The 24108-nt window shown below is 42.3% G+C and overlaps 1 protein-coding gene across 1 annotated transcript in view; it reads right to left on the bottom strand.

Moving 5' to 3' along the window:
- The window catches only part of LOC145411870 (glutamate receptor ionotropic, delta-2-like), an 86642-nt gene that overhangs the window by 41516 nt on the left and 21018 nt on the right, over positions 1-24108 (bottom strand). Inside the window, exons 4-8 of the mRNA XM_080281828.1 lie at positions 24003-24093; positions 16032-16190; positions 13717-13891; positions 11280-11494; positions 2035-2160 (exon numbers count right to left, since the gene is read on the bottom strand). Of these exons, the coding sequence (XP_080137954.1) occupies positions 2035-2160; positions 11280-11494; positions 13717-13891; positions 16032-16190; positions 24003-24093 (766 nt within the window). The remainder of the gene's footprint in view (positions 1-2034; positions 2161-11279; positions 11495-13716; positions 13892-16031; positions 16191-24002; positions 24094-24108) is intronic.

Genomic DNA, 24108 nt, shown 5'->3' with positions numbered 1-24108 from the left:
CGCAGAGTAGTAGTACCACCCCATAGTGCGGCCATGGTGTATCCCCCCCGCCACAGCCCCACCCGTTTCAAAGTCTAGCTCCGATTCGGAAATTTCAAGTTCCGATTCGGAAATCTCGCTCCGTTTCGGTATTCTTACGCATCGCATATAGAAACCAGTGGCACGTTGCTAGATACCACAAGTCAGTTAACTATTGTTCACGTACTACTGACGGTTTTTGAATAGTTTTAATTCTATGTTTGCACTAGGTGTTGCCTTTTTAATATATAAAGATGCAGCAATATGATATATTCCTCTATACATTACGTAGGATAATATCCAAGCATATAAAGATGAGTGAGAGAGTTTGCAGACGACGTTAAATACATGAATACCGAGTGTTTACATATTTTGTCCAGCTAACAGCTTAACACTAACAGTGCTCCAGTACCTGGCCCTGAAGCGATAGCAGGAAATCCCATAGTAGATAAGCACTCTATACAGGTTACTGTTTGTTGACAATCCTTAACTTAGACTTCTAACTGGAATATGAGGCCATCAATCTTGTGTCTTACCTCGCGGCAAAAGATGATGTCCAGCTTTCCATCTAATGTACTTTACTTTCACTTTATGAAAATATCCAGTTTCCTTACCACTGTCTCCTTCAGTGTATATTACAGTATGGCAAATCTTTTTATTAATGGGAAAACCACGTGAAATGAATAAACTGTACCTTACCTGGCAGTCGATGATTGTCGCTGGCAGACCAGTTAGCACTTCCGACCCTATTTTCCCATATTTTCCTTCTCAGATCTCTAGGGAATCGGAAAAGACGCATACGAGGTCCAGTTCTGTTTGTACATCCATATGCAGCACAACCAACCACATTTACAGGCAAAAAAGTACCAGCCGAACGGGATTGAGGCGTCTGGCAGTAGATAGAACACAGCACATCACGTCTTACTTAACCGACAGTCTGATTTGTCAACATTACCATTCGGCACTTATGACGGTTTTTACGGAAGCAGTCAAATACAATAGATGTGTAGAGATTTATATTTAAAATAAATCTTCATTTGTTCAAATAAGGTCTATAACTTATAACTGAAACATCTTGTTAGGCAATTAGTCACATTCCTCAGCAGGGGGCGAGATATACTCTACGATAAATATGCAGACAGGCTTCTTGACGTTGGACCCATCATGGCGCCCATGAAATCCAACCAATCAGCGAGCAACAGAAAATATTGGCTGTTCAGTCTCTCTTTCTGTAGGGTCTCTACTCAGCCCTTAAATTCCACATTGCTACAAGACCTTAGGCAAAGTACATCACGAGGTGTTATGAATCTCGTATGTCATTTAAAATGCCGAAGCTTCTTTTTCTTTGACCCCATCATACACAGCTCACATTTCCTTTCTTGTAAAATCCACTTAAAGATAAATATTAGGCGCACTAAGTCAACTCCATGTTTCTCCTCCCCCCCCCCAGCTCAACTGTTGACTGTACAGGGGCCCTATTCGCTTCCTGTCTGGAGTACAACTGGCATGTGTTGGGGGAGGGGGGCTCCCAACGTACAGCTCTTTTAAACAGAGTGGAGTCAAGGGCTTTTCTTGTCTTCAACTCGCCTCTCGTCACTGACTTTCTTCAACATCTCTCTTCGCTGCAGTGCCGTGTCTTGACCTCTTTACCATCAATGCTTCAGTGGCCACTGCTTTCCCGAATAACTGCTTACATCACTCCACTACAACGGGCACGTAGCATCCGTCTCGTCGTTCACTCACCCATTTTGTCTAGCTCTCTAATACAAGAGTTGGCCGTTACTCTCACTCATTCATTTATGCAACAGGTAACCTCTGGAAATGTCTTCCTTAGTCTGTATTTCTCTCTGCCTACGAACCTCAGGCTTAAGTACAATTTTCTCAGACATCTATAAATGAATGGAAAGAATCTGACTTTCTTTTGTTCTGTTTTTCTTGGGCAGAACAACTTTGCGGGAGTTTAGGCTTTGGTTCATTCTTCTTTGCATAGAAAAGAAAAAGTTAATATGGACTAACCTCTATATACGCAAATTTCTTCTTACGCACTGCCTCCACTCCCTCCTTGAAGCTGTAGACGAGTAGACCTTGCATATCTCGATGCAGCCCTCCCACCTTCCCAAACATGCTGTTTGGCTCAGAGTACTGTAGGAGAGAGAAACTGTTATAACGAGCGAGCGAGCGAGCGAGAGAGAGAGAATCCAGAAGCAAATAATAGCGCACAGTTTTTTCAGACATCAGGCACCCAGTAATGGATGATAAATTTCCTTGACAAGCTGTACTTGTAGTCTGAGCAGTTCATTGTCTTTAAGTCGCATTAAATGTTCTTTAAGGTTCACAACATTTGTGTGGCTGTCCAGTATTATGCGTATATGTTAGAGTCTTGCTATGAACCTCTCCTGGCATCTCGTTACTAGCGTTCAACATTTTTTTTTTTTTTTTACTGAAAATGAGCAGAGGAAGGAAAAACAGATTAAATGAAAATAATCCATTCACCCGATTACAGGTGTCCTCCCGTCATACAAAATCTGTAACAGTTAGATTTGAACTGGTGTAGGTTGAAGTTTTTTGGGGGAACTATTTTGGGGAACTGAGTTCCATAAAGATGCAGTCCGGGGAATAAAGAATTCTGATAAGCATAAGTTCTGCAATATGGCAGTGTGACAGTTCATTCATGAGCACTGCCAGATGCCCGTGTAGCACAGGGGAAGGTATGGAATAAAGAGTTCTGGTGGGCATAAGTTCTGCAATATGGCAGAGTGACAGTCCATTCATGAGCACTGTCAGATGACCGTGTAGCACGGGAAGGCATGTAGAGCTGGCACAATGGATGCAGCTTCGTCTGAGCATTTTGCATAAAAGTATCTGTAAAATAATGCAAGGAAGGTAACATTCCTTCTTACCTGAAGGGGAGGTGGTTCATTTATAATTGCAGGGTTATTAATAATTCTTACAGCTTTGTTCTGAATTTCGTCCAGTTGCTTTAGTGCAACTTCTCCACATCCACTCTACATGGGTGAACAATATTCCAGCTGAGAGCACACATGGGTCTTATAAATTATAGCTAACTGCTCATCAGTGTAGAAGTTTCGGATTCTGTATAATAATCAAAGTTTCTTTGAAGCGATTTTAGCAGTTGATCTAACATCAGAGGTCCAGCAGAGGGTACTGTTATGTGAAACATCGAGAATTTCAATACTTTCAGAGATAGGAATATTGGTAGCACTGAACATTCTATAAGAATCAGGCAACATCTGTCTATTAGTACATTATATATATATTTGGTTTTCCTAGCAGTAAATAAGACAGTGCTATTTTGTTTATATTCAGTGATCTTAGATAAGTCTTAATTTATGTAGACGGCTGTACTGAGTTACAAATATTAAACTTTGTGAATGGGTGTTTAAATTATAAAGGCACTGTGAAGCGCTGAGTCATCTACATATTAGTGAATAGGATTATGGGTGATAGATAAAGAGCTCATCAATATGAATTAGGAATAGGGATGGAGCTAGGACAGATCTCTGTGGCACGCCAGCAATGATCGAGTGCAAACTGGAATATACATCACCTACTTTTACGCTTACCTTTTTGTATCTGAGATATTAGGAAATCCTTGGAACAAAAGATGACAGGTCACAGGAAGGGAGTTTCGATAGCAGGGTACGGTGCCACACTGTCAAAAGCTTTAGAAATATCAAGGGCTACTGCATGTGCTTCTCCATGTTGGCTGACCGATGGATGGTATGTCAAGAGACTGAGTATATCAACTTCGGATCTTCCCTGGCGAAAAACGTAGTCTGTCTTTAAGTTGTTGGATTCAAATGCTTAACAATTTGCATATTAACTGCAATCTTAAATGCTTTAGCAAGTGATGTGATTGCTATTGGTCTGTAATGAGAGTGAGCAAAGGAACTTCCCTTTTTTTTTTTTTTTTTTTTGGGGGGGGAGGTTAGGTGAATATTGGCTTCTTTCCAAGAACAAGGGAATGAAGAAGTGCGTATGCATAGTCTGAATAATTTTGGTAGAACAGGAGCAAGTTCTGGGGAACGCTTTATCAGAACGATTGGAGGAATTCCATCTGGACCTGCAGCTTTGTTGGTTGGTAAACTGTCTAGGATGGCACGTATCTAGCCTGTGCCTTAAGTGGAGCAATTTCGAGAGAGGTTCTAGTACAGAGACATTCTTGCCGACTTCCTCTAAGGTAGAATTTCTGGCAAATATACTGACAAGGATGTTTGCTTTACCACGCGGGTCATATATAGTGTTAACATTTGAAGATTTTAGTGGAGGAATGGGTGATGACTTGTTAAAATTATTATTGAAAGTACTAAGAGCTGTCCGGAATATTATATTGCCATTAGGATTAAATAGTTTGGATGCTTGACTGTGGAGAAAGTTTGATTTAGCAAGATTTATTACTGCATTTGAATGGTTTCTAGCAGTTTTAAATTGACTGAGGGATTCAGATTTTTTTTATTCTAAGTAAAAGTTATATGCTAATGATTTCTGGGTCATTGCTTTGGCACAACTGCTGTCAAACCATTTTAAGGAGTCTGGCCTTATAGTAAATTTTTGACTGGGTATGAACAATTCCATACCAGCTTGTATTAAGTCATTAATGTGGGGCTGGGAAGAATTGATGTCACTGGAGAAAAAAGATAGCCATGGAATGTCAGGAAGATAATATCTGAAACCATTCCAGTCTGCCCTATCAAAGTGCCATCAGGTCACCCTGACAGGTTCAGAACGGGGAAGTTTGGGGCAACTGACTAATGAGGCTTTGATGAGATTGTGGTCGGAGGGTTCAAGCAGTACTTCTATCCTGTATTGATCCGCGTTGTTTGTCAGGAATAGGTCCCAGAGATACGCATCATGGTCAGGATTATCTGGTATTCTGGTTGGTTGTTTTACCAATGCGTGAGATTAAACGATTCTGCAAACAACTCTCATTCTAGACCAGTATCGTCAGTCCTGGCAGAATGCAATAACCATTCTACATTATGGACGCGAAAATCACTCAAAACGGTAATTTCAGTGGTAAGGGTGAGGTTAAAGTTGGTCAATTGTATGGATGATTTGGAGCCAATTACGCTGGGTTCAGAAGAAGCATTGAAGGAGAGAGAAATTATACAGACATGTTTGGTAATATTTAGGTACAGTAATTTAGTTTATATAATGAATAATAGGTGGTGAAGTTCAAATATTCAGAATTAATATAACAACAGGTGACACCCTGTTACGGAAGTTTGTGAGGAGCTGGTAAACTAAATGGGGATATGTTTGTAGTGAGAAAGATTTGGGTTTCTTGTGTCGCTTGATGATGACCAGGAGAGTCGTGTGCCGCCAGCCCTACCCCGCCGGTGGTGGCAATCTGAGGTACCACCAAATTTGCTGATGATAGTGCAATGGCCATTGCTAAGGGGGGGAGGGTTAGGAATAGAAGGTGTGATACCTAATGTGTATGCAGTGTGGTGTAGACAATTGGATATAGAGTTTTATGAGAGTATGCTGGATTAATGAAAACATTGAAAATGTTAAGCAAAGGGAGATGGCCAAGAACAGGTCTTGAAGGCTGGTGAAACGGGAGCTCCTGCTCTCCCTGTCATTAGTTTGCTATCCACCTCGGGAGTGCCGCCCTGTTCGACTGGTGCTACAGTCCTCCTGTCGCTTCCACAATAGCTTTGGCGTAAAAGCCAGCCATATGCAGTGTGTCAGTGCGGTTGACAGTGTCCTGTCCTGTGCTACTGTACGTTCACTTCCCATGTCTCACTTAACAATCACATCATTATGAAAAATGTGCTTAATTTCTGACAAAAACACAGGTCACGTTTTGGGTCAGGTGTCAGACACATATCGCCTCGACGTCACATTTGACCGAAAAATTTTCGTGGGACAGAGGCAGTCAAAAAAATCTCTAAGGCCAGTATACTATGCTTTAGGTGGGAAAAATGGTCATGATGATGATGATGATGGTGATAATTATGATGATGATGAAACACAAACACACACACACACACACACACACAGACACACACACACACACACACACAGACACACACACACACACACACACACACACACACACACACACACACACACACACACACACACAAACATGCCATAGGAGTTTCGGCTAATAAACACACGAGGTAATGGATTTCCTAAAAATTAGCTTAACAGACTTTCGGTCTATATGAAACTGTACTTAAGAATTTTTCAAACAAACTTCTGTTAATAAAAGGGTTAATGAAGACTGTAACTAACATCTCCAGTATGAAAAATGTCTTCTAAGCAGAATAAAATTGTATGGCAGTAGGATGAATATAATACAAATGTGGTAATCAGAGCAAAAGGGGCTAAGAAGGACTGTATCGAACCCATTCAATAGGAAGTTTCCCAAGCCGGATCACATCACCTGGAGGCTGGACGAAAAGAATGGAAACTAGAAAGCATTCAGAGAGCGCATACCTCCGCCAATGCCACTGCCATTAAAAAGGATATGGATCCGTAGATATAGGATCCGGATCCGGGTCCACCCCAAAATCTAATCAATTCTTTCTTGGTCCATGGCCCACCTTTCTACAAAATTTCATTGAAATTCATTGAGAACTTTTGGAAATATTGTGAGGAATACTCCGGATCCGGATCAGCCCCCAAATTTAATAATTTTTTCCTTGGCCCATGGCTTACCCTTCCACAAAATTTCTTCAGAATCCGTTTATAACTTTTTGAATAATCCTGCTAACAGATCCGCTCCAAAATTTTATCAATTCTTTCTTGGTCAATGGCCCACCCTTCCACACAATTTCATTGAAATTCATTGTGAACTTTTGGAGATATTGTGCGGATACTTCGGATCCGGATCCGGAATCGCCCCGAAATTTAATAATTTCTTCCTTGGCACATGGCACACCCTTCCACCAAATTTAATTAGAAGCCACTCATAACTTTTTGAGTAATCCTGCTAACAGACAGACAAACAAACAGACCAACCAACGCTGGGTAAAACGTAACCTCCTTGGCGGGGGTGAAAAGGGAGACATCCTTGGAGTGACGTGATTAATGGTGCACAACACAAAAATGTTCTTAAGCCAGATCAGAGAATCACACTATGTATGATAATATGTATGTGACCTGGTATGTGATGCTGCCCAAGGGAAAAGGGGGGAGACTGTTCCCTGTGTTCTCCATCCCTTGTGTACGCCACTGACCTGCAGCAGTCCCTAAGATCCATCCAAGAGCAGAACTCTTTCTTTTAAGGGAAAGTGAGAGCCAGAATTAATGCTAACTGATGTTGGCCAAGCAGCTATGAATTGGTGAAAGGAATGTCACATTCAAAGTATTGTAATGGATATGCATCTGTGTTAGAATCAGTATAAGTTACCGGTAAGTGCTGATAGGATGCCAACAAAATTATGCATACGCTTGTATATGTGAGGACATACTGCCAGCACTCACTAATTATTGTCCACCTCCACCAGCCAACAGCAGCTCATTAAAGTCTTTTTTTTTTTTTTTTTTAGTTTATGTGAGGAAGAAGGAACCAAAGGTAACGTGCCCGAATGTTGGAACGTTGCACCTGCAGATACTGTTCAGCAGATTATGGTTGTCACCCAGGCTAAGAGATGTACTTTCTCAGCTTTCTGCCCTCACTTGCCTCAGTATTAATAATGTGTACAAGTCTGACTGGGTCCCTCCTGTTGTTCTCAAGTACTATGTTTTTGTGCTGAAACTCTGCCCAGGTAAACTTACTTCGCCTATGTTTGTCGTTATGTATCTTTTATTCAGACTGTCTCGAAGAAGGGTGAACGTTTCCTGCTCTCTAGCCATCACCCAACTGCTTTATTATCCTGTATTTCTGAAGTTCTCAAATTTATTCGAACAAAATAATTTTTAACACCTTTCCTACCAAAATCTTTTTTCCGATCGCCAGCACGTGTTCCGCCAGGGACAATCCACTGGTTACATTCTCACCGTTCTTTCTGACTCTCGGTCATCTCCCTGTCGGGATTTTGGCGAAAGCTCTGCTGTTGTACTTGACACCTCTTAGGCTTTCGTCCGAGTTGGACATAAATCTCTGATTTCCAAACCGCCATCTAATGGTTACATCCACCTGTCTGTGCCTTCATCTCCAGCTTCCCTTTTGGTCGCCCTATAGCTGTTATTGTAGACAGCCACTGTTTCTCTCTAGAGCTAGCAACAGTGGTGTTCCTTAGGATTCTGTCCTGTCGCCAGCTCTCCTATTTCTCTTCATCAATGATCTTCTGAGCACCCTGCCCACTCATACGCCAATGAGTCCTACCTTCACTTCTCCATCTGTTTCTCACAGCGTCCATTACAACAGTTACATCAGCAGTCACAAGATGAGGCTATGGCACAACTAATTTCTGACGACTCGTAATTTTGATCGGGGTAAAGAAGCCTTGTTTTTCATGCATCAAAAACTCAGTTTTTATACTTTCTGACCCGGCAAAATCTTCTGCAGGAGTATCCTTCAATATTCAACAATATACTAGTTAATTTTTCATCATATCTCGATATCTTTGAGGTTTCATTTACATAACCTCTCTCGCAAAATCTGTTTCCAAGAGATTAGGTGTATTAAACCGGCTCCATGTCTTCTTTACCCCTACATGAAAGCTGACCCAGTACAGGGATCTCATTCGCCACTTTATGTGTGCAGTTCGCATGAGGGGCCGCTCCTCACACACAACTCTTCTAAACAGAATGGAGTCAAAGACTTTTCGTCTCATCAAATCCCCTCCTCCTACTGATTCCCTTCAACTTCCCTCCCTGTTCGCTACTCTGATACATCTTTATCTCCTTGCTATCATTACCGGTACTTAAGTAGGCATTACTCTTCTGAACTGTCTGCTCGCATCTCTTCTCCACACCATTACGACAGGTTCGTGGCACCCCTTTGGAAGCACACTCTTACCCTTTTCTCTCCAGCTTTCTGATGCCAGAGTTAATAGATACTCTCAGTCATTTAGTATACAATAGGTCAGTTCTGAAACTCTTACTCCTGTATTTTTCCTCTGCCTATGACCCCGGATCGTTTAAACGCAATGTGTCAAGGCTTCTTCAAATTACGAATCTCTGTCTCCCCTTCCCTCTCCTCTCTCCCCCTCCCCTTTCCGCCCACCCCCCCTCTCTCTCTCTTACTCTCTGAGGGAGCAACTTTGCGGGCTTCAAGCCGTTGGTTCTTCCTCTTCTGAAAAAAAAAAAAAAATTATAACTAGCTAACAAACTGTTTCAATTATCATTTGCAGGCATGGTACTGCAGGTTATGGTTGTCACTTGGCCTCACCACAACATTACTGAACTAGTCATTATATCTGGTTGATATGATGACTAGTTCAGTGGATTTTTATACTGTGTACATGGAGATTTTTTCTTTCAAATTATTCCTGTCGTGTACACAATATTATCGAGTGGTGGTGGGTGGTGGCACCACTTGATGTTGTGTTGCTTACTTCTTCCTTCTCCTTTCTCATTTTCTTTCGGTGTCTGCCCTCCTCTTTTCCTGTTTTTTCCATCCGTCCTGTCACTTTTTATGACACATCTTGCCACTTCAGGTGGCTCTACACTGATTACTAAGCCTAATGGTTTCCTGTAACACAGCAAATCCTTCACAACGCAGGGTGGTAACAATATAATCATATGACGGGGTGATTCGAAGCATGGTAGGGAGTCCCTGTTAACTGGTTGAAGAGACGCAAATGTGACACCCATCCGTGAACCAAACCTCCACACTCCTCCCTTGCCTGCCTCAAGAGAACATCGATTCACTGCACGAGACGGCCCTGCAAGGGTGGTTGCTAGCATGCGGTTGATGGGTTTGGTTAGTTAGAGAGACTATGGCTACTCTTTAACAACAACAACAACAACAACAACAACAACAATATGAGTCAAAAACAGCATTCAGTTTGCTTCTTCTATTTGTTGTTGCTGGAAACAGTCATCGTCGCTCCTTGGTACCCATACTGCCGGACGACTCCACTGCCCAGGTATGCAAACACCTCTCAGCTTCCTCCCTATCCCCTGAAAGAGGAATGGTGGAGAGCGGGAGGGGATCAGCTTCAGCCTGCAGTCTGCCGGGTTCAGGGTCAGATAAGCCTGGGGTTATAGCTACTACTACTACTGTTGCTACTACTACTACTACTACTACAATTACTGTTATTATACCGTACTGTGTGTTGTAATTTATTAGGCTCAGTTTGGATGTTTACAAAATGCTAGTGTGTGTCGTTGTTATCAGGCAAAATGATGGTTCAACATAGCATTCCCACAACACTTTAGGCAATGTGTGTTGAGATTTACAATGTGTGCTTCTATCCCCGACTAACATTTGTAATGTGCAGAGCACACTGAGATGTCTCTAGGCCATGGCGCAATGATCACTCCAAGGAAAGTCAGAGCAGCACTGTCCGAAAAATTTCCAGTCCACTGACTCACTTCTTGAGAGAGTCCAGAGATCTTACTGGAGTGACAGGACAAGTTACCTGGATAAGGCTGTGATCGGAGAAGCCCAAAGGATAAGAAAAGAAAAAAGTCAAAGTAAGAAGAAGTATTAGATGAAAAAAAGGTCAAGTATGGAGGAACTCTTCAAGGTGGTCAGGGGCACGAGTAGGATGCCGTGCACATTGGCGTTTATGGATGAGGCGGACATTAATACCGAATATGTCCAAAGACAGAGCCATTAATGGAGTAAAAACGCAAAATGGTTTGGCCTCTGCCTTACTAACGCAGCCTCTTTAAACTAGCCACTCCCTGTACTTGAGGCAATTTTCAGCATTTCAGAAACCCTACCTTGAAACAAATCATCCAAAACTCTATTTTCTCAAATAGGTCCAGAGCAGAAGGTACGTCTATTTACCTAAATCGATTCAGTCTGTACTGAAAACAATTTAGTCTTTTAAAAACATCTTTCATCCACACAGAATTGAATTCCTTAAAGAATTACTCCGTGGCCCTAATAGCATGATACATGGGCAGTAAACACAAAGAAATTAATAAACAGACAAGATGACTCACTTACAGCATTTCAGAACCTTCCTAGAAACTTTCTCCTTGGCAGCATTAGGCTGATACGTTCAAAGGAGAGGGCGCGTCTATCCTGACAAGTCCCTGTATCGTAAATACTGTCACTACTTTGTCAATAAAGAACCTCCTCCTTACAAAATTTAGTCTCTTCATTCAATAAAAAAGAACGCCAATCTTAAAAGTTGTCTCTGCCTTAAAGAAAAACGAACTCCTACCTTAAACAGTTCCTCCATAGCGCTGTTTGCTTGATACGTCCATAGCAGAGGGCGGTTCTGCACCATCTGCAACATAGACGTGACAGGCGGCGAGGTAAAGCGGACAGTGATGGAGGCGATCAGTTTACTGCTGTACGAGGCGATCATTATGACGCACACCATCCACCACCACCCAGACAACACACGCAGTACCTCAGTCTGGGGCTGTCTGATGCCTGTCGGGGTGAAGCGGCTGTTATTTTATTTATTTTTTTCACCTCATCCATCCCGTAAGTAAATCCGTCCCTATTCGTTTCGTCCCTACTAACCTAACCAAATTTAACCCAACCTAACCTAATGCCAACCTATTCTGACAGTAATACAATTTAGCCTATCCAACTGTAGCCCAAACTAATTACAGCCAACCTAACGTAACTAAATTTAATATATACAACCTAATCTGAACGACTTTGGGATGGATGGGTTTTGAGTCCGGATCGGCTTGGACCGGGCTGCTGACGTGGATCTGTTTGATGAGAGATTAAGTGGTGATGTAGTTATGACGAGAATAAGTACACATCGACCTCATAACCTTGGCGTCGTGCAGTACGGATAACCAGATTCCCAAGTTTCAAAACTATTCTGAGTTAAAATTAGATATTACTCTTGTTACACCGTAGGGTTCGTTGATACGTCGAGAATGATGCGTAGACAAGGCCGCTCAACACTTCAGGATTTTATTCCTTTCAGGCAAAGCTGCGGTACACCTGAAAAACACTGTGGCTTCTCTTTCTCACGCACCCTCCATCCTCACTCACTCTGTCCGTCATTCACTGACTGACTCACTGACTCCTGCTCATTAACTCTCTCTGTCACTGTCCGTTCGTCACTGACTAAGTGACTGACTCGGGGGGGGGGGGACGTTCCCTTAAATACCCCCTGACTCATCACCAGAACAGCACCGAGTATTCTGGAGCCTAAGAGAGAACTCCCATTATTTCACGCATTAATGCAAATTCTAGAGCCTAAAAGAGAAATCATACTTTCCCACATAATAACGCACTTATATTAATAATACACCATAAGAATACTGACAAGAACTAATTCCCAAGCTGAGATTGGAAGAAAATAAAACAGACGTCGAAATTTCCAGACTCCTCACATCTGCAGGTATAAACCACTAACCTAATCCTACAACACTTAATTTCTAGAATGTTCCTCGACATCAACCATTAACCTAGTCCTACCAGTACAACACTCGTAGCCCATTCTCGTTAGCTTACGGAGGCTGTCTTTCGCATCTTCCTTACCAATTTGTTTCTGCCTATGAGAAGTTAATATACTTTTGTATGCGACTTTAGCAGTTCATGTCAATAACAAAAAAACATAAATAACATACCGGGAAATATGAAGATGTAACGGCTGTTTCTTGATATCTAACCTACTCACTTCGATCCCTTGACATTTTTTGTAGCTAATTTTTGCTGTCTGCGGTCGATTTTACTCAGCTTTGGATGGACTTTGCAAAGTGGAAGGATTAGATTTACTGCTCTTTAACAAACATCCTCAGTATGAAAATTGTTCCCCAAAATGAATAGCATGGTGAGGTGGTAGAGAGAATAAAATATAAAAACACGTCAACGGAGTGAAAGGCAGAGCCGTGAAGGGAAAGGCAGAGCTGTGAAGGGAAAGGCAGAGCTGTGAAGGGAAAGGCAAGCCCCCTTCATTTTCTTCGGTGAAGTCAAAAACACGTAGCGAAGATAGACTGTGTATGGCCTCATATTACATATCATGTCTCACTGCACTTTGTAATCTAGGATACAAGTTTTTCATAAGTGTCCGTAAAAAATCAGGATCATATCCATATCTTGGAGTTTTAAGTTTTATGCATATGGCCATATTTTCACAAGTATTCTGCCTTCATATTGGGTACTGCAGTTAATTAGGGGACTTCCAAATAAAGTATAAGGAAGACAGCAGATCTAACAAAGGCATTAAAATCTTCCTTCCAAACACACGATCCAGCCACACAAGTTACCAATTTATCACGAGTTTAAAAGGATATTTTTTTTTACACAGTAAGTATATCAGTTCCCTTTCTTCATGGTCTCGTTACACGAAGGTCGGAATTGAATGCATTCTGCTCCAAATTATCGGATCCTGCTCGTCGGGGTAAAAGTTGGAAAAGGCTCACCCAGTTTCTCGCTATGGACATTTCGCTTCTCGTTGCCAGACACCATACAGGTGACAGTGGGAAACATATTGCCCAGAAAGAGATAATCTTCTTCCTGCTTTAATCCCGACCTACCGATAGGATAATTTGGCGTCAGATGTCCGATTCCTACCTCGGTGTGAATAGGCCCTTATACCTGCAATTGCACGCGGGGAAAAAAAAAAAAAAAAAAAAAAAAAAAAATGATGTCAACTGTACTCATGCGTAGCGCTTGTGCGGACTTGCTCTGAGCGACGAGTGATCCTAGTGAGTTGAGCAGGTGAAGGAGTAGTGAGAGAGGCCTGGGGGTGGTGTGGGTGTAGGGGTAGGGGTAGACGGGTGCTGTACTCCACACTGGCCGCGAGATTATGTACAGCACCACACCCACAACCACCCACGACACGGCCACTCCAACCCACACCTGCAACAGACACGTGTACACCTTTATTATGCGCGCGCACACACACACACACACACACACACACACACACACACACACACACACACACACACACCTGCGACACATACATATTACGGGCACGAGGTATGACAGAATTTTGATAATGATTGGCAAACTCAGTTTTACTGATCATTAAACATAAACTTTAGTTTTCTCCTGCACAGTGCCCTCCTCCTTCTGCATCCACACACTTGCTCCACTAATGGAAAACATTGATGGAACTCTTCTTGACGCTCTTCAGGACGCTCGTGATTTTAGATTGCTTGTCTTCGGTCATGTCCTTTCATGACGAACTTAAATTTAAGGAACAATCATAAGTCGAATGGTGCCAAGTCATGGGACTAAAGGATTTTTTTTTTCTTGACCAAAAACTACTGAGTAATGGGCTCTGCATGACCAGGTGCATTGTCGTGGTGCAGCAGTCACCACCCATTCTACTTCTCGCATCATATCGCATCATATGACCCTCACTGCCAAATGCAAACTTTCCAAAACTCCAGGTAGAGAGCTGAATGAACAGCACAATTTATCTTGGGAAAAATTTTACGAGCACAATGACTTCCACATAAAGAAATGCAAGAAGCATGACCACTGAGGTGGTTTGGCCATGTGGAGAGGATGGAGGGTGAAAGACTGACGAAGAGAGTGTATGTGAGTGAGGTGGAGGGGGAAAGAGGGAGGGGGAGGCCGAGGATGAGATGGAGAGATGGGGTGGAGAGGTATATGAGAGAGGGGGGTGTGAGTTGGGAGCAGGGGAGTGAAATGGCGGGGGACAGGGCGACTTGGAGGCGATTTGTTTGTGGCCACCCCAAACGGGATTGAGGCGTCTGGCAATAGATAGATAGATAGATGACCACTTACTCTGTGGCATCGGAGTGTTTCACTGAAAGTTCTTTCCTTGGCCTCTGGGTTATGCCCGTACACCCAAGTTTCACCTCCTGTTGTGACTGGATAAAAACGTTGGATCTGTTGCACATTAATCAATCAGGCAGGAGGAAGAAATGATACACTGCTCCATTAAGTTGTCTGTGAGGATGCTTGGAACAAACTTGACCGCGTACAAATCATGGGTGACGGATCACATGCGAGTAGCCTTGGCCTTGGCCTGGTTACGGTGTGCTGGTACATGGTATGCTATTATTTAATTAAGATAGGTTTTTAAGTGATGGGTGGGGCGCGGGGGCACCCATCATCCACTCACTCGCTGTAGTGTTGCCCTCATGTTACTCTGAAATGAGTAACACACCAAATGGTATCTTGTAACCCAGGAAACCATTTACTGAGTTGTATGGTAACCATATGCCTAAATGACACTTGATGATCAAGTGGGTTAAGATGCTCCAAACGGATGGAACCCGTAAGGGTTTCCATATGAGGAATGGTTAGAAATTATTGCTCACATAATACCTCTTAGGACCACGTGAGGCTGGTCACCCTTGCCTTTAATACAGGGAATAAGCAACCTAGCCCCGGGCCTCTGCGCTTCTGATGAGGCAAACTTGGACTGGACAGTAGATTGATGGATGGAAACTATTTTCTCTTATCAACAGTCAAAACTTTATTAAGGCAGATAACCACGATGGGTTTTAGATGTATGGAGGGGAGATTGTGCGACCTCCACCTGACTTAGCGTGGTACGGTATTGTGTTGTTACGTGATGTATGGCAGCTAAAAGAACAGTTGATGAACGACAGTCAGGGACGCGAAACATTGACTATTGACAACATGCTAGTGAGACTATTACTGCAACTCTTTTCCCTATCACACCTCGCGTTTACAACAAAATGCATAACGAGCAGTAGCGATCCTATTTGGAACGAGATTCTAACCCTTTCAATCCGCCTGAACAGCAGTGGTTAGCTTAGCACGATCTCACTTGGTCTTGACAACGGTTTTGAAAGAGAGTTTTGCAATATCTCATTACATTTTTCCTCAGTCACCACAGAGTCCAGCAAGATCTTATTAGCATATGTCAAAGCTTGGAGGAAGAATTTATCAGGATTTTAAAAATTTCTGACTCATTTTGTGACAGTTTCACAAGATCTCATTAGGTTTTAACACGGAGAGAGAGAGAGAGAGAGAGAGAGAGAGAGAGGCGTACCAGTGGACTGAAGGGCATGAGGAAGGTAAACAAATCCACGCTCTCCTGTGCAGCGGGAATCATGATGTCCCAGGGCTCGAAGTCAAAGGGTGTAGTGAAGTCTATGGCCTTCTCCCTCTCCTCGGTGATGGAGGTGGGTCCCAGCGCCATGTCCTGCTCCTGTTGGTGGAGGAAGGAAGGGTCAGAGTTAGAAGAAGACTTTGAATTAGAAAGAGTCTGCTAAGAATGAGATGAAGAAGATGAATTAAGAGAAGGCTGAGAACTAGAACGCTTATAATTACACTACGGGGCTTACAAAGAGAGAGGCTTACAGTTAGGAGGTGGGCTTACAGTTAGATGGAGGAAGGCTTACAGTTTGATGAAGGAGAGTCAGAATTAGAAAGAGGCCTAGAATTAGAAATGGGATTAGAACTGGAGGAAGAATGAATACATTTCATGACTGTTGACTGCACGGTTCATTTACTCTGTCTCTCTGTATCTGTCTGTCTGTCTGTCTGTCTCTCTGTCTGTCTGTCTGTCTGTCTCTCTCTCTCTCTCTCTCTCTCTCTCTCTCACGGGAAACTATGTGGCAGAACCAGAGAGGTGAGATTATTTGCCACAGTCCCCCCAGCCAAACAAGAATTATACTGTTAATGATTTCACGGGCGTTCCTGTTGTGTCATCGTCTACTACAGTTCCAACTATACTGCCTTCTGTGCTTATGGGCAGTGTGCCACCGAAAGTGAGTAGGCACTGTGTTGGCAAAGCAGACACCGGGACGTTAAACAAACTGAAATCCATGAAGACCTTCACGTACAATGTAAGAAGCCTAGCAGAAGATTACAAACTTGATACCTTAATGACTGAATTATGAAACAGTAGCTGGGATATTATAGGCCTGAACGAGATCCACAACAAAAGGAAAAAATGTATTCTGCTTCAAAACAGCAACCACCTATATTACTACAGAGGAAGGCAAAATGAAAGAGTCAGTGATGTAGGATTTCTAATTAACATAAATCTTGAAGAGAACAGCTTTGTGTCTGACAGAACAGCATGGACTGTAATGCAAAGATTCACTCTGAGTGTAATACAGGTACACGCACTCACTTCTCAAAGCAGAGGTGAAGAAATAGAAACATTCTATGAAGATGTCAGTCAAATTATGGAAGCAGAAACGACCAGATATACTACGAGTATACTCATGGGAGACCCCAGTGCGAAAGTTGGCAGATTTAAAAATGAACAAGTATGTATGTGAAAATTTAGAGTAGGCGGGAGGAATGACAGAGGTGAAATGGTGGTAAATTTTGCTGAAATGTATAACATGAGAATAATGAATACATTCTTTCACAAAAGAACAGAGAGAAAAATGGACTTGGAGAAGTCCAAATGGAGAAACAAACAATGAAATCGACTTCATTACACCAGAGAAGAATAACAAGAGCATGTCACAGTTATCAACAAAGTCAATACAGGAAGTGACCAAAGAATGGTGGGTTGCACAGCCAGAAGTGAAAGAAAGAAGATGATTAAAAATAAAAAGATATGTCCAATAAATGTAAGCACAAACAAAGCAGCTTTTCAGTTAGAAATAACGAACAGATTACAGGCTCTAAGTTATGCTGAATGTGACGATGAGTTGAATGATAGACTAACAAAAGTGCAAAGAAAATCAGTGGAGGTAGTAGGGAAAGCTAATACAACCAAAGCCGACAAGTATTCAAAAATGACCCACGAGTTCACGAAAAGGAGAAAGGAGATGAAAGTAAAAACAAAGATGAAACAGAAAGAGCAGAATTTAAAAATCTTATCAACAAAAGACAGAGAGAGGAGAAAGAAACACAATGCGTGATTAAAGAAACTGTCAAAAACGAAAAAAGACTAAAACAAGTCTGATGCAAAATAGTACTATGAAAGCAACAAATTATATCACCGAGACAAAAATGGTGAAGTCATCAGGTACAGAGAGAAGATGGTGAAGAGAGTTGAAGAATTTTACAAAGAACTGTATTTATCAAAGACAATAGTATCAACTTTGCACTTGACACGAGTGAGATACCAAAGGTAACACAAGATAAAGTAATCTTTTTGCTTAAAAGTATGAAAATAGGGAAGGCCCCAGAAGATGGAATAATAGCAGTTTTGCTCTTGGATGCAGGAGCAGAAGTTCAAAACTGACTCGCCCACTTACTTACCCAATGTATAAAGAAGAAAATTCCCAAAACATGGTGTAATGCATTATTTGTTTTGCTCGATAAGAAAGGCGACTCAAAAAGTCTTAATAACTACCACCCTATTAGCTTATTATCAGCTCTTTACAAACTCTTAACTAAAGTCCTTGCTGACAGAATGACAACAAAATAGCAACAGTTTTGGAAGAAAATCATCCTTGTGAACGGGCATCTGAAGCGGATGGTCGACTACTGATTATCTAAACACAATGAATCAGCTAACTGGGAAAACTACAGAATATAATGAACTATATGCTTAGGTTTTGTTGATTACGAAAACTCATTGGAGCACATAGCAGTAATAAATTCATTCCAGCAATAAGGATGAGAACATTATAAAACTGCTTGAAAGCATATATGAAGAGGGAACGGCTACAGATAAGTTACATTAAGAGTCAGAAAAATTAAGATTGGAAAAAGCGTGGGTCGTGGAGATACAATTTTACCAAAACTATTTACATCATGCCTTGAAAGCGTCAGAATGCTGGACTGGGGGAACAAAGGAGCAAACACAGATGGAGAAAACTTAAACCATTTAAGATTTGCAGATGGCATTGTCCTGATCTCAGAAACAGCAGAGACGTGACAGGAAATGCTAAATGGCATAAGTAAAGTAGGACTGGAGATGAACCGGAGAAAAACCGAGGTAATGATTAATCACAATAAACCAAAGAACGTCATCAATATAAAAGAAGTTCTTGAAGAAGTTGAGGAGCACAGTTTCTTTGGGCAAATAATAAAACTAATGAAAGACCATGATAAAGAAATAAAAAGAAGCATGACAACTGGATGGAATGCTTTTGGAAAACACAGGGGCATCACGAAGAGTAGCTTGCCAGTATATCTGAAACGAAAAGTAAATAACGAATGTATAATCCCGACTATGACTGGAACTGACAAAATCTATGGAAAACAAACTAATCTGTTCTCAAAGAGCAATGGATACGTCAGTGTTGGGAATATCTTTGTGAAACAGAAGGAGAGAAACTTTGGTGAGAGAGCAAACTAAAAACATTATAAAAGAACAGAAATGAAGGTGGGCAGGTATGCAGCAAGAATAAGCGATAACCAATGGAGCAAAAGGCTGACTGATTGGACTCGAGACTGCAAGCGTAGGAGAAAAAGGGGAGACAGGAGGTGGAGAGATGAGACAGAGAAGTTTGCAGGCTAAACCTGACTGAAATTGACTCTGTCAAGGAATTCGTGGAGAAGGTTGGGGGTAGGTCTTTGTTCAGCAGTGACTTGCAATGGCTGATGATATCTATCTATCTATCTATCTATCTATCTATCTATCTATATATATATATATATATATATATATATATATATATATATGTATATGTATGTATGTATGCATTCATATACATATATCTGTTCTGGGATCTGCGTAGGTACTAGCGTCAATTCATTCTGGGAGAGGGGTAGCAAAAAGGGTTAGAAGAAGAATTATTAGAGTTCGGGCCAATCAAGTCATTAACTTTTTTTCTCTCTCTCTCTCCTGTTACTGACGTCTGTTCTAGAGCCATACCCTACTGTTGGAGACGGGAAGAGATATGTTGGTGGAAAGTGGATGAGACTGAGGGCGATGGAGAGCAATGTGGGTGAGAAACAATGATAGGAGTTAAGATGAATGATTCTGAGAAGACAAACAACAACAACAACAAGGCGCCACATTCATATACCCAGCATATCAAATGTCATCGCACAGAGGAGGTTAAATCGTTTCGGGACATAAATCAGTGGGTTAAAGAGTCCCAGGTGTTGGAAAGGAACACCTTCACGTGGTGGCACCGATATAAACAAGTAGCTCGGTTGCTCGGAAATGGAAATGTCCCTCAACTCTTTTTTCCTTCCCTAAAGGGAGGATGGTGGCCTGTAGGAGCGGGGCAACTTCAACTCGCAGTCCACCGCCTTCATGTCCAGATGAGCCTACAACTACAATAAAAACAGCGACGACGACGACGACTACGACACCATCACCACCACCAAAAACAATGACAACAACGAGTTCCAAGTAAAGTCCCCTCTCTCACCTCTTCCTTTAGGGGTAATACTCTTGTAGGTTTAGGGAGAGGTTTTCTAACAACTCTTCTTCACCAATTTATTTTCCTATTTTTCGTTAACATCTTCAGTTTGATGACGTATATTTTATTTAATCCCTGCTTTACCTGGCCTTTTATAAAACTCAGGAGGAACTTTTCGAAGTGAAGAGCTTGTACTGTAAGAGGCTTCGGTTACCCTTACACTACGAGAGATTTCCCAAAAGCTGAATATAATGATGCTGTGGCGCTAAGACTAAACGGAAATATACGTTCTCGGGTTGTAGGCATTAATAATATCTTGTAGACATTTATGCGTTTCTACCTGTGCCATGAGCCTTAACGTATGTGAGGATGACATGCCCTTACTTCGCGTAGGACGTCTTACCCTCGCCTCACTCTGCCACCCACAACCATCTCTGCTCATCCCATCCACTCTTCTCCATCCTTTTTCTGCCCCACTTCTCAAGTATCAAACCATAAGGAAAAGTATGGCACTTAGCTTTATAACATGCCCATCTTCACCTGTCCTACCCTGCCCTACCACCCACCACCGTTGTGGTCCGACCCACCTATCCCATCTCCTCCTTTCTGGTCAGCCTCTCATTTCCTTTTTCATAACCTTTCTTACCAGCCTCCCTATAACACCCACCTTCACAGCATATACTTCTCCTATATCCCTCACTATCATACCCGCCCATTTTGTCCACTCCTACACCCAGACCACTCATTTCTGTTCTGATATACATAGTACCATAATAATGTGTTTTGCCGGGACGGGCTGAAACATAGAAGAATTATCCTCACATCTGGAAATTTGCATTTATGGTGGAAATGTAATCTCAGGGACTTGGCGTCATAACTCAAAAATCACAGCACCAATTGGTCTGATTTGTGGCACGTTTATTCACGGGCATGATCTGAATCTTGGCTTGATGGATCTGACCTAATCTGAAAGGACTGTCGTTGCCAGATATCGTTCTCAGCTAATCTACTTAGTCTAAGCCTTGGTGAAATTAATTTGAATGATACAAATGGGTCTAAGATGATGTGGGCAGATATGGCTGAACTTGAACTGATGTAATTAGGCCTGACTGGATGCAGAGGTAGTGAATGGACCTAACTGGACCTGAGTGGTCTGAGTGGATGCGAGAAGCCTCCATGGACCTACTTGGGCCTGAACTGAACTAATATGACCTGAATGGTCCTGAACAAACCTGAACTAACATTACCGATCCTGAATGAGTGCAGAAATGGACTGAATTGATTTAACTGACCTGAATAGACCGGACTTGAAGGGTCCTGAGTAAATATGAATGGCCTGACTGACCCAGATTGGAACTGACCTGAACTGACCCAGCCTTCGTGGATGTGAACGACTTGAATGAACCTCAGTGACTTGAGTGGGCCTCACAGGACCTAAATGGACCTAATTACACCTGAGTTGACCTGAGTGGATATGACCGGACCTGAACGGATCTGCCTAAACTGATCTGCCTGAGCCTGAATCGATGTGAACGACCTGATGGACGTACAGTATATGGGCTACATGGACAAATCCGATGCTGTCTCAACTGCTATGCTGATAGTTATGCTGGCTGAAAGTTATCATGGCTGACAGTTACGACAGCTGAAAGGTTATGTCGGCTGTAGGTTATGCCAGCTGAGAGTTACGTTGTTTGAAGAACATGCTAGTACGACGCAGGAACGCGGTCAACAGACGCACGTATTGATATCTACGTAGCTGGTGTAAATAATACCAAGTGAATATTAACCCCCCACTAAGAAGAACTGCTCTGGTAAGGAAGAGGTGTTGGAAAGCCTCCTACGCTGACGAGTATAGTGTTGCGTCAGAGGCAAAACTGGTCTGCCACAACACAGGCATCGAACTGGGGTTGTGCACATCGCCATCTCACTACAAGGAGGCGGTATCGTGCTCATACTAATGCTTCAATTGTATTTTTTTTTTTTTTTTTACGACACACTGGTTATTATTCTGGGGTACGGTTGCGGTCAGCAGTTTTGTTATGGTGCCTCGATACTGTGTCAGAACCTGATGAGATGTTCACCAAACTAACAAGTAACAGTCAAACGAGTAGGAAGAGTTGTAATTTCGCTTCATTACTAAGGAGTCCCACACGTGTAAAAGAATTGTTTACCTCAAAGCTACACATCGGGCCAGTAGGTTACTTCAGAACATTTTAAGTCCATTCAGACCTGTCAAATCCATTCAAGCCTCGTCAGGTGAAATCGTTGAGTTTATGGCTAATCAGTTTAGTGCAGGTCAGTGCAGGGCTGATCTAAGCCAGTAAGGTCTGTTCAGGCCATTTAGGTTCACCGAGGCCATTCACATATATTCATGTTCATGCAGGTCAGGTCAGGGCCATTCAGCCCCAAGGATAGCCAATTAGCCATTCAGACATAGTTACATGTGATGTAGGACATTCACATCAACAAGGTCCGGTTTAGGTCCAGGTATATCAGTAGCAGTCCGTTTAGGTCTATTCAGAGAAATAATTCACGCGTGTTCATATCCACTCAGGTCAGTTTAGATCATTCCAGTCACTGTGGTAATTTTAACCATGTTCAGAACTAAACAAACCAGTTCAGTTCAAGACAGAATGATTCATATTATGCATATTGTGTCTGTCAAAAATCAACCCACTCAGTACAAGGGTTAATATATGAAATACTGTATATATAAAAATAACTAAATAACTATAACTCTCTCTCTCTCTCTCTCTCTCTCTCTATATATATATATATATTATATTGTGTGGCCCAGTATGGTAGATAGAACTGTTTTGTTGAACCTCAAGCTCATTTAAACGTGCCTCCAGTGTACAGCAAGTTGAAGTTACCGTTTTTGTTGTAGTTCACCATCCTCCTCTCGGGGGATAGAGAGAACGTTGAGGTATGTTTGTATAACTGTACAGCGGAACTGGCCAGTCATACCTGTGCCTACAGATGAAGATGTCCCTCTCTAGCACCTCAGGAAAATATCCCACTAACACATACGAGGCAACCACCATGTATGGGTAATCACGCTCTAATACCATACGCAAAATCTCGGTCTGACAAGTTCATTGATTAAAGAAGTGTTAATATTCAGTTGAGTGAGATAAGTGGAAAAAGGCAGGTGGGGCGCGTTGAGGTAATGGTGGGCCAGGGGGCATAAAGGGAGAGTGGTAGGAGTGGTGCTTGCGCCGTGAAAAACGTCTCAGAAATTCGATGTAAGAGATCACAGAAACAACAGCGTAGGTGAAGGGATGGTGGTCGACAGTGGAACAGGACGAGGCGATACACCCAATGAAGATGGGTAATGTAGTCTGAACAGTACGGGCATAGTGAACGTTTTGCTAGACACATGAAACCTAGTACTCACTGCTCTCGTATACCGAGTGTATTACGATGAAGATTGTTGTTGCTGTTGTGGTTTTGGCCCCAGTCCATTTAAACATAAAACCGGTGAACTGCATGCTGAAGTTACCCTTCTCTTGCAGCATAACATAATGCTTTCGGGAGATGAAGGGAGTCGAGGGATGTTGGGTCACCTAGCAGGAGAGCTTCTCGGTTATATCGGTGCCACCGCGTGAAGTCATCCCCCTACAACGAGTACAAAAGAATGACAACACTAAAAGAATCACTCTTTAATGAAAAAGACTGCTAAAAAGGCTGTCTGAAATTCGAGAACTGTGAAATAATGCATGTGTACTAACATTCCTGTGCACCTCGCCAACCATGCCATTCCAGGAGCCGTCAGTGCTGATGGACCCCCACTGGTCGTCGTCTGGCAGCTTCAAAGTGTACCTGCGGACATTTTTT

This window comes from Coenobita brevimanus, chromosome 91, assembly GCF_032717465.1.
Source record: "Coenobita brevimanus isolate Jiangsu-jjx chromosome 91, ASM3271746v2, whole genome shotgun sequence".
Classification (NCBI taxonomy): domain Eukaryota; kingdom Metazoa; phylum Arthropoda; class Malacostraca; order Decapoda; family Coenobitidae; genus Coenobita; species Coenobita brevimanus.
Note: the sequence above shows the minus strand (reverse complement) of the source record. Positions and strands in the feature narration are given on the sequence as shown.